Genomic DNA, 12,127 nt, shown 5'->3' on the forward strand with positions numbered 1-12,127 from the left:
CAGAGCCCGCCAGCATCTGCAAGATCACATCTACAGCAGCAGAGGAGGAGGATGTTGTGTTGCCCCAACAAATGTCTTATTTCTGGGGGGCAGACATAAAGAGCTCAGAGGACAGATGATGTTTTGGACAGCGATAAGACATCCAGTGCACGGGTGCAAGAAAGTGTGTACTAACAAATAGACGTCTTTGCAACCCTCTTCCATGTGCGCCGCTGCCTGCAATCAAGAGATAAACAGCCAATTGAAAATTCTTTTTTAAAAAAGAGCTTGGAGCCCTGCTGGCCAATTGTGTTTCTCCTTGCTGCCTTATCTGTGACAGACTCCTAGAAACTGATAGGGCCTTGCAGGGCCTCTGGATTCCGTTCCCCCGCACACTTACCAGCAGTTTATCTGGAGGCTGGAGCCTCTGTGAAATGGCAAATGGTGCCAGAGATATCATTCAACAAATCCCTGGCCTGCAGTCCAAGTCCCCAGTCGCCCTGTTGTTCCTGCAGACGTGTAACTGAAAAAAAACTATAAAAAAAAACTCCACGCTGACATTGCTCACTGCTCTCATGGTTGCCAAAAAGCAACGCAGCTTTGCTGTGAAGAATCGGGAATCAATAAGATCTTTTAGTTTATAAGTCTCTGCTGGAGCAGTGTCTGATGCTAAACCAACAGATTTCCCATGATTATCTGGAGCTGTGGCACGTACCATGTGTTGGCAGTTGAAGCTGCACGAGATAGCTGAAATTATTACGGAGCCACACTGAAGAACACAAGTGGCCATTGATTGGAGCGACAGCACCGATTTAAGAGTACAGTTCCCAACACCATCACTAATGTTTTATGTCATACTACATATACAAAGCATCTGTCTTACAAACAGCAGCTCATGCTCCGTGTATTTGGGTGTGCCTCTGCTGTAACACTGTGCTGTGTAGAGGTACCATCTGTGCAACTCGGGCAGAGCAGTCTCTGCTTCTTCTGAGGCAGGGAGCCTCTTTCAGCACAAGAGCATTCCACAGCGGTCACTCACCCACCTGTCTGTCTGCTCACTGGCTGCATGCACTATCTGCCTGTCTCTCTGCCTGCTGGTTGCATATATCCACCTGCTTCCTCTACGTACACCTTTGTATCAGTCACTGCCTATGGTTTTATCTGTCTCTGGAGTCTGGATCTGCTTCTATTTCATGCATGTGTCATTTTAATTTCTTTTCTTTTCTCGTACTTGTTTCTCCTTAATGCTTTAATGCTTTAATCCAAGTCCTTTGTTCAAATACGGTTTGTAAGTTGACTTCAGGTATCACACAGTTTGACTTAGGTTTCACCATTTTACAGAGAGAAAAGTGCATCAGGTACAAAGTGTAGTAGTATAACGTCAAGAAAAACTGAGCCAGCCAGCAAGAATTTTGAGGTTTTCACTAAAATGACTTTGATTAAAAACAAGCAAACAAACAAATCTACAACAGCTGATTCCTGGTTCCTTCCCTCTGGCTGGATTATCATTTAATTCTTTTACCTCCCATCCTCTATCTCCATGCTTCTTTCTCTCTCTTTTACAAGCAGCTGGCATCAGATTTTATTGTTTCATTACAAAACCGCAAGAGACAATCAGAAAACAGCTTGTTTTTTCTTTTTACGTCATGCAGTATGTCAGAACCAATGATCTGATTGATGTGGAACTTGGGGAAATCCTGCTTCTCATAACTGCATTCCAAGAATTTCAAAATTGTACTGATTGAGCCAAGGGGACCTTGAATTAAAGGGCAAATTTGAAAAAAGGCAACAACTCTTCTTATTTCCCACACTGGACTGGACTAGATGTTTGAACCTTCACGTTCATATTGCTGTCCCAACCTATCAAAGTACACAACCTTAATTTTTCTGTTCGAAGTTACTTCAAAAATCATTTTTTACCTTAACAATAAAACAAAAGTGTAATTTTAAGAGGGTTACCTGTAGCCACAGAGCATTATTGCCAAACTCAACCGATCACCTCTATTCTACAGAGCATTTTAGTGTCTTTCAGCTGATTGTTTTGGTGTTACAGCTGACAATGGCTGTAGTTTTGCCTCTCCACTCTGCATACTTTCTAGATGCAATTGTTTTCAGTGAAAAAGCTCAAATATTTCCACTGTGCACTACCTGTCCAGGATCAAATCCCCAGCAGACAAAGCCAGACACTATCTGGTGAACACAGTGGAGTGTTTAGCTGCTAAATCCGAATGATTCACTAAGAACATTTCAGTGTCACATAACAGTCTTGGACCACCCAAACTGTGAAAAAAGGTGCTGAAAGTACTGTGCAGTATTCAACTTAACAGGGTCATTGTTTCTGGAAAGTTAGCTTCCTAATGATTTTTCAAATGTGATTTTTCTGTGTTATGAGAAGCATAAATCAGTTGACTTATATTGTAGATCACCCACATATTCAAGTCTGGACAGATAAAGCCAACGCTATCTCTGGCTATCTCCTATGTGGATGTTTAAAAATGTTCCTTTTCCCCTTTTTTCATTTTCTCAGTGAACTGAGCGGTCACCTTTACTAATACTAAGTGGACAGAAGTGTGACATGTGCCTTTGCTTGTTGTTGTGTTTCTCTCATGTTTTCCTTTTGTCTATAGAGCACAGCTTAAAGGTGTGTAACTGAAAGTGTGTGTGTATGTCTTTCCTGTGCTGTGTGGGGGCTGAAACCTGTTTACACAGGCTAGTGACATGTGGGGGGGCTCTGCTTCCTAGTGGGGACAAAATTTAGGCCCCTACCATGTAAAGCACTGAATTTTAAAGCGACAACTTGGTTTAATGTTATTGTGAGATTAGTGTTAGGTTAAGGTTAAGGTTAGGTAGGTAGTGGTTATGGCTAAGGGTTAGGTTAAGTCTACAGGAAATGAATGTCAGGTCACTGTCAGGTCTTCACAAGAAATGCAAACGTGGAAAGTTTGTGTGTGTGTGTGTGTGTGTGTGTGTGTGAGTCCCCACATGTGCAGCAGCCCAGTGTTGTAAGGTGTTACTCACGAGGCATGATGCCTTGGTCTGCCAGCTGCTCTCGTGTCCTCCTCTGCTGAAGTCTTAACTGTAGGACTGAAGTTGGAGGAGCAAGAGGGTCAGAAGACAGATGGAGACGAACAAAAAAGAAGAGGAAAGATGAGAAAAAGATGTTGAAAGACAGGTAAGGGACAGAAAAAGGAGGAGAAGCTTCACTTTAAATGCTGTTTCATAATTTTGCATAGTTTTATTTACCCTATGTACATTTGGAGATGCACCTATACCATATGCATGCATCTATATATACACATGCATACAGAAAACACAGAAAAAAACAACACTGCTTGCTCACAAATATTTCTCTGAGCAGGATCTAGGGAATGATAAACAGAGCTCCTGGCTTTTAAACAGACCTCCTCAGCAGTGTGTGGTCCAGGGTGTGTGCACACGTTTCTGCGTGCTGTGAGTGTATGTGTGTGTTTGTAGATGTCGTCTAGGTGGGAGTGTGGGCTTATAAACATAATCCTCCTCCGTGCCTTTTGGTCTGCTTGTGTCTGTGGCTCTTTTGCTTTTCTTCTTTGTGCATGGGCTTTTTCTCCCTGCTGATATCTGAAGGTCTCCCAATGAGATCCTGGATCTGACACACAAGCATGAAATGTTCCTCCTTTTCTGCAAGGCCTTAATCACTTTCTGCTCATTTTTCCTAATGCTATTTAGCTTGCTCAGGTGGATTGTATTTGTGAAACTCAATTTACATTTGAGCATTTTATGAATTTGTATCTGTCTCTTTCACATTGTAATGACTTTCTTAATAGTTTGACTCCATCATGCCACATCAGGGGAGTGCACCTCCATTATGTAACACCAGGCCCTTCCCTTTATCTAACATCTGCTTTAGTTTACAGTGAAGGGGTTGTGACCTGCTGGTCGCAGCATCACAGAGCGCACATGCACACATTAGCTACTGACTGAAATCTGACCAAAATATGTAAATGGTAATGATACAGGTTTTTCGGTCGTGTTCTGTTAGCGTTAGTTAATTCTGTGAAACTTCTTGGATATTAAATCAAGAGATGACATGTTACTGTTCACTCTTGGTGAAAGGGTCATCAGTAATTGTCTGTGAAGATTCTCAATCGTCCAGGTGAAGTTATCTAGAGGAAACTGAGATAAATGTGGCCTCCTCCCAGTTTTCCCTCAGGCTGAAGAAGCCACTTAGATTTGTGGTGAAATGTTTCGACCTAAAAAACTAGAAATCCAGTTGCCATGACTCAGACTTTAGATAGGTCATCAATAATTTTGTATGGAAAAGCATTGGCCACCTGATTGTATGTAAGGATCCACTTTTCGATTCATCTGAATTAACCCTAACACACCCTAGCCTAAACTACACTGTGGGTCTGGCATCATTCAGTCACGATGACTGTGCTGCACCACTGACAAGCTAATATTACAATAAGGTTGCTGCAGTTTAAGTCTAAGTTTACGTTTAAGTCTTGTCTCTTCTGCCATGAAAGCAGTAAGGTGGCAGCGGATTGTAACTGCAGCTTTCACCTATTTCAAAAGCCAAATTTCAGCAGAGTTCAAAGAAATGTTATTTGAACGATATAATTTCATTTGTTCCATGTAATTCCAACAAGACCCACGTAGCCAAATCAGAAAGTACAAATGACATTGTTCCATTCATTTGCAGAGCATCTAACAGGCTAATGACAAGCTAATGTTCTAGTATGAAAGTTGCATTTTGGGCCTGCTAACATCCTTAACCGTAGTCATACGTGTAGGTTTTGCCAGTCATGGAAAAAACACGGTGATGAATCAAATGTAACTGTTAGTGTTCTGCAGAGCTTCTTTGATTACAACTCAAGGGCGAGCTCTTTGGTTCTCTGTCTCATGTTTACTGAAAGGTTATCAATAATTCTGCTTGAAAAAGTACAGCAGCTTCTTCTCCTAAAAAGACTTGCACTGGACCAGGGGGTTGCCTGTCCTGTCCATGTGTGCATGTTATACAAAGAGAATCCGAACTAGGCTGCGTAATCACAGATCACTGGACCATCCGATACACTGCATCTCTCACAGCTGACTTTGAAACAGAAGACATTTGTTTGAACTCAAGCTTTCCTTACGACAAAGCACATACAAATCCACAGCCGCATTTACAAGTTTTCAGATTTATAGTGTAAATAAATTATCATTTGGCCTGGTCTGTGCTGGTGAAGTGATGATAATTACACAAGCCAGTGTAGTGATACTCTGATTTATCGTCCTCCTGCGGCTCACACATTCACAGTCACTACACCAGCAAAAAACAGGCTAATAATAACACCATACTTCCACACTTAAACTCCAACAGCTTAGCTAAAGGGACCGGTTGCATTTGTTACATGAATGTTCTGAACTTTCCCTCAGCACAAGCAGGAATGTGATCACGACAGATATATGAGCACAACTGTATAACTTCTAATAAACAGGTATTCCTAAATGAAGTATTAGGTTTATTTTATACCTCTGCATAAAGTGAGAATCCACCTTAAAACAGAGCTCACATATTTTATTCTTATGGTGCTGGACAATTGGAGGCAGATTTGTGAATGTCGGCCAGAGCCAGTGTGTAGGAGAGCCAACACTCTACCATTAAGATACAGTTTCTGGAACCGCTCCGCTGACAGTGACTTACGGTCAGCAGTGAGATAGTAGAAAAAGAAAGACACTCACTTGAGTGCAAAAACACAGGTACGGGCTTTCTTATCTGTTGCCAGGTTCATATTATTACTCTTTTTCAGTTATGACAAAAATACATTTGTCTGTTCTCACAAGATCTTCATTAAATGTGCAATTGATATGATAAGCACACACAATAGCTCAGTCAAGGCTGTCGTTTAGTCAAAGAAGAAATCAATACAGGCGAGGTTGTGAAGTACAGTAAGGTAAAATGAAGTATAATAATGTGTGTGAATGAATTTAAACACAACCCACCAGCGTAGTCCTGAACCACAGCAGTTCTCTTCTGAGTAACTCAGGTGTCATTACGTTCAATAAGCTCTGGATTGGGACTGGCAGCTGATACAACACGTGTTCTGTGTGTGGAGATGGTTTACTGCTCAACATGTGGTCGACACCTCGTAGCACTGATTCAATGTATAATGGACCCCTCTGTCATGCTATTATGTAATGGCGGTGAGCCTGGGAGCACGGGCCATAGCCCTTTTAGCTGCTAATTGAATCGACATAAGAGCTAGTCAGTAACACACACACACACACACACACACACACACAACATTTGGACGTTTGGCAGCCCACAGGGAACACTTAAGTGAGATCTTTATCTTTTCTTTTAGTTTCAACCATGCAGCAGTAGTTCCCATGGCTTTGATAGTGTATTTCAAGCATGGTGCAAAAGAAGCTACAGTCAGTGGCTTTCACAGAGTGCCGACTGTAACTTGAGCTGCTGCAGCTTAAAGAAAACTGTAAATCCTGGACAACCAGATTCCCCCATCATCAGCTGTTATCACAGAGATTTACGAGCTGTTTTACTTCACTTACGCACAGTATTTCACTCATGCTCACATAAATTCATTCGAGTCATGTTGGTTGTAACTTGTTTCACCCAGCATGAATCCTTCCAACAGTAACAGCGAGCAGAATGAGAACAAGATGAACTATATGGTAATAAAGACCCTATCTCTACATCTGTGGTGCATTAGCGAGCAAGAGCACATTGTCAGAGCAGCACAGAACTCGGGGCACCATGGTGAAAGTCATCCTGTTGCTCTCAAACGCAGCTATCCACCCTCTTGTGTTCCCCGGAGCCCTGGGGGTCATTTCCCACCCTGCCGTTTTGCTCTAAACAACTCAAAGGAAAAGCATCATTTACCGTGCCATTCCAGGAACCCAATTACAGTTCAGCGGCAAATTGCAAGTAAGAGCTGAAGCCACTTTAGCTACCAGTTTGCACATTCACAGCAGTGTGAAGTGCTGCTGTCAGAGGTGATCATGTATATCAGGTTTCACAGGGCAAAGAGGAAGATATGAGCTCTGTTGTTGCCACCATCAGTTACATTTTCCTCAGGGAGGTGGCAGTGTTGGTCAGACTACACATACCATAGTATTACAGTGCAAACACACATGCTGAGGCTCAGAGAAAATAGCCTACATTAAAGGCAGTTATCAAGAAAGTGTATATGTCAATGAGAAAAGGGGAGCAGTGGGATTAAAGTCTGAGTACACTACGTGAAGGAGACAGATACAAAGCACCAACAGCTGCTGTGTGTTAAGGGGAATTTAAATCCCTGCTGTAGTCCGCTGCCCTGTCCAGAATACGCCCAGGTACAGACACTCAAACACATGCACATGCACTATCAGCTTCCACTTCCCCCATATTAAGATAACTTTTGACCCTCTCCCTTTATCATGTGTACAGAGCCAAAGCGTGAGAATGACATCTTGCTGGCTTCCCTCAGCAGCAGCAGCAGCAGCAGCAGGTCAGGTAGCTGGCACCAACCTGTTGGAGACATCACCCTCACACACCTGCTTAAGGTGCAGTAACATCAAACAACACGCCCAGCTGTAAATCCATCACAGTGTGACAGGGCGCTTTGTCAAGCTTGATCTAGAGGAATTCTAACATGCTGGCCTCTCATTGTACCGTCACATGACCGCAGTATATTGAACACACCTGTTACTCTGCACATGTTTTAGAAAAGCACAGCTTGAGCTCATCTGTGAAGACAGATCAGTGACATAATGTGCACAGAGGTGCTTATTAACACTAAGTGTTGGGCACAGACTGTTGGCAAAGTGCTTGAGAATAAACACAGTATATTGTTCAATAATAAACCTGACAGTTCATACACAAAGAAGTAAAAAGAAACCACATGTCAGAAATCATTTGACTTACCTGATCTAAACTTGCTTCGTATCAGTATGGAGTGTTCAGAGCCCAGAAGTGTCATACTGCTTACAGTACAGTTCCAGTGTTCACAAGTTGCAAAAGAACCTCATACAAACTGGAGAAGTGGCACACACGTTGACCCGCCTTCCTGTCTCTGGACCCCAGGCTGAGACGAGATAGAGTTGACCTAGCCTGCCTCATCAACAGCTCTACAAGGAAACTAGTGTAAGAAAAACACACACACACTGCTGTTCTTAGTGGAGCCTATCTGAGCCAGAGTGCACACAAGCAGCAGCCTTCTGCTCTCTGCGCTCTCTTCCTGCCTGCACTCTTCTGCTCTCTCTCTCTCTCCCTTAGGGGCTGGTGTGGGAGTGTATGAGTCTGTGGGCAAATGAAGCTTTGGTCCCATCTAGCAGAGAACACTGAGCTGGGCCAGGGACAACATAGAGAGATATGCCCTGATTGGGGAGGGGCCTGTCAGCCAGGGTTTCCTCTAAGCCACTCCTGCCAGGGCCTGGACAGGGCTTGGCTGATGACTTCTTCCTCCCCTGCCACCAGTGTAAATATATCTGCCTATCAGCCCTGCCGACTGTCATTAGAGAGGAGAAGGGGGAGTTAAATAGGGAAAAAAGATCAAGATACAGACCGTGAGACTGATAGTGGAGCAGCAGTACAGCCAGGAGGAACAAAGTGGGAAAATCACAGATAACAAATTTCACATCTTGCCTTGTGGCCACAGATGAAAAAAAAAAATACTGTCCTGAATTACATGCATAATACATGACATACACTGAGCTTCTAACATATCTGTATTAGTACAATCAGACTGGGTGCACACATAACACTAAAAGTTAGCCTGGATCAGATAAGTTTTGAGTGCAAACAAACCACTGTATCATATTCTCAGGCTTGTACATTTGTTCTGCGAAAAAGAAAGTTCTTGTCTAAATTAGGACAACCTTCTAACTTTATATTTTATTAGAGGGAGTTTCTTAATTTAAGTCTCTATATCTTTATATAAACAACAAATCACTAAATGCAATGTGAAAGTTGCTGCAGCGTTTAATGACACTGTGACACTGTGACTGTTTTGGCTTTAGAACCATCAAATGTAATGTTTTGGTTCATTCTCCCACTTCTGTCTACTCTACACACAGCAGTTTTAGTGAGAACAATGTTTTTTGTGTGCTAATGCTGCTCTGTGTTAGTCATAGTAACTTAGGACAATAGTTATTCTTCTTCTAGATATATTTTTCAGTTTTAAATTTCCTTTTCTATATACTTTGTATGTACAAACCAATTCAGATGTCATGCTAAAGAAGCACATTTACATGTACAGTATCTTGCATATATATTATATTACATATGAGCAAGATCCAAAATATGCTTAGATGAATTACTGATCATTGTGAAAATAAGACTTTATTTAAACTCTGACTGCAAGGGAAAGTATTTATCAAATACAACGTGGAAACACTTAAAGTAACCTAAATGATATAAAAACACAGTCATTATAATATACTAAATGGTACTTGTGAGCATTACTATCCACAAAGTGGGCTTCTATAAATACTCTGTAAATATTTGGGGCTTTTTAAGCATCAAACTGTTGCACGCCGGACTACATAGCTGGAATAATGTAGTTTATAGACAGAATAGCATAACTTAATGTGCTGCGAATAGTAATCTCTACATCAGTGGTGAAAAGTGAAAGCTAACCTGCATTTAAAAACCTCTGTCAGCTGGTTATGCTCCAGATTCTCTAGTCTGTCTTCAAGACAGCATCCCTTCCTCTAGCTCCTCTGTACTAGCCAGAGAGCTATCAAAGCTGAACTCCACTGTGTGCCCACTCTCCTGTGAATGTGGTGTCAGCCAGCTGCAGCTCCTACCCACAGCAGAGCCTCCTGAACTTCAGTTTGCACAGGAAGTCAGCTGGACACCTGGAGGAGATCTCTGCAGTTGTTTATACTCACAGTTGTGTGATGAATTTTATAATATCAGAAGCACTAAAAGATCAAAAACGTCTTTACAATCCATCATAGTTAAATGCTGTGGGAATGTCATTTATATGTCCTTGTTTTTGTTAGACAGCAGGTGTCAGAGTCGTGATGGCTGTTGTTTCACAGGACTACTGCCTCACTAAACTCAGATTAAAGGGTTCAGTGGCTACAGCTGAGAATGTGGAGGCTAAATGATGAATTACTGTACATTGTGTGACCTTGTTTCCTAATACACTGTACACTACAATTCAGGAAAGGCATGACTCTTACTGAAGATAAGATTAAAATTGAAATAAATATGATTTTACAGTAGTTTTACATTTATTGTCAAGCACCATTTCCATTAGCTTAATAAATTTCAAAGTAAGTGACCCTGACATTCATTCTGTTATTTATCTAAAGAACTAAGTTACATTTGTTACAGTCACTACATTATTTGTTTTTCTTTTCTAAAGCTGCACTCCACTACAATATCTTTATATTAAAAATGAGGAAAAGTGATAATTTTGGTTCTGCAGTTCTACTCATCTCAGTGAAACATTTTATCATTGCTTTGGTTTTTTATTTACTGTCCCAGGCAGCTGTTTTGCTCATCCCGTCGAGCTTCGGTACTTAATGAAATTTTACTGCTAGTTTTTTTTTTTTTTTTAAATAGGCTTTTCATAATTTCACAAGGTTTGTGATATGATTTTTTTTGTACTCCACTGGATATTTTAGTGTAGCACTCGCAAACCTTTTATTACACAGTATTTAGCTTTCTATAGAATAGATTCTTTTCAGAACACCTTTTTTGTCATTCTTCCCTTCATTTGATCTCAGTGCCAGTCTACTTCTGTCCTTTCTACTTACTTCACTTCTTTCTGCCATGTTACCCTTGAGCCCCAACTCTGATTATGTTTTTTTGTCCAGTTATTGTTCCTTTAAAATGTCGACCAATTTCTTGCTCTGCACCTTTTTTAAGTTTGCTAAATAAAATGAATACCAAAAAGAAGAGTGATTTCAACAGGTCTTTTCTTCACATTGTTTAAAACTGCAACAACAGAGCACTAATCAGTCATTGAGAGCTGTGTCCAGCAACGGCTCACTACTTCTGTCACGCCACTATCCATTTTTAATCTCTTCTCACCATAAACACTTGACTTGGCTTTTATTGCTGGGGAGCCTTTACACACACCAGTGAGATGCACACAGCAAAACATATAATAATTTAATGTAATAAATAACATGCCCTATCTGTTTGCTGTTAAGACTTAAACTGACGTGTGCTGGAGAAAGCTCCAAGAACCCATACAATGCTCAAGGCAAATATTTATATAGACGCTTCTAGGGCTGCAAATCTATCGCTGACATTTGTGGGTGCATTTGTCTTCTGTGTGCAGTGGACAAAAACACACACAATTACATAAGCGCACATGCACACACAGAGAAAACATTGGTGCATGGGCATCTTAATTAGCAGGTGAAAGTGCTTAAAGGGAAGGTCTGTCAGAGGGTTTGACAGTGTACACACAGTGTCTCAGAGAGATTCCTGAAGAGGTCACCCAGCCCTGGCTTAATCCTCCCCTTTAATTGGGCTCTATGTCAACGGATGTGACAAATCTCGTCTGAACAGTCTGGAGCCATACAAGTGTGTGTTTGAGTGTGTGTGTTAAAAAGACAGAGAAAAAGACTATGCTCATATACCAATTAGACAGATTTGAGTGTTCTTTTTGTAGATTCTGCTCATTAAGCGCAGCATCATCAGGCTCTTGCTGTTCAGCTGTGTGATGCATATTTCAAAACAATGCTCCTCTGTTGCAATAAGTCAAATGCCTTTGCATAGAGCATGTTAAAAACACACATTCCATAATGCAACAGATTGTGTTTATTGGCTGACTTCACAGACATCTAGATCAAAAAATGACTGTTAGTATTTTGTGATTTCTTGTGTTTTAAACAAAGCAGATGTGACTAGCAAATTTGCCCAAACTGCACAAAATGTCACAGAAATGGCCCAGCAAGGGAATTACAAACAATTATCACATACAGTGCGGAATTTTTTTAACACGATCGTCAACGTCAGTTCCAATAAATGACACATCAGTGCATCGTACTATTGGTCCTCTGGCTGCTAATAGGAGTAGTCACATATTTTAAATACTTTAAATATTTCTGCTCATATGCCATTCCTGGAAATCAGCTGTCTGCCATTTGCCATCTGCCCATCCACTGGAAGGCTCTGTCACATGTAGTAATATGTTGGACGTCAGGAGAGTTGTCCTTTACAATA

The 12,127-nt window shown here is 41.3% G+C and overlaps 1 protein-coding gene across 13 annotated transcripts in view; it reads right to left on the minus strand.

The window, feature by feature from the left end:
- myocd (myocardin) overlaps positions 1-12,127 on the minus strand; it is a 109,927-nt gene that overhangs the window by 18,230 nt on the left and 79,570 nt on the right. For 7 of the 13 annotated variants that reach the window (XM_026315014.2, XM_026315010.2, XM_026315012.2 and 4 more), the window contains one exon: positions 2,998-3,063. The exons of 1 other annotated variant lie outside the window; for it this stretch is intronic. In XM_026315014.2, coding sequence (XP_026170799.1) covers positions 2,998-3,004 — 7 coding nt within the window. In that variant the 5' untranslated portion in view covers positions 3,005-3,063. Of the gene's footprint in view, positions 1-379; positions 503-2,997; positions 3,064-7,864; positions 8,261-12,127 lie in introns of those variants that run through there. 5 more of the 13 variants (XM_026315017.2, XM_026315011.2, XM_026315008.2 and 2 more) reach the window with 4 other exon arrangements.

Source organism: Mastacembelus armatus, chromosome 19 (genome assembly GCF_900324485.2).
Source record: "Mastacembelus armatus chromosome 19, fMasArm1.2, whole genome shotgun sequence".
NCBI classification, from domain to species: Eukaryota; Metazoa; Chordata; class Actinopteri; order Synbranchiformes; family Mastacembelidae; genus Mastacembelus; species Mastacembelus armatus.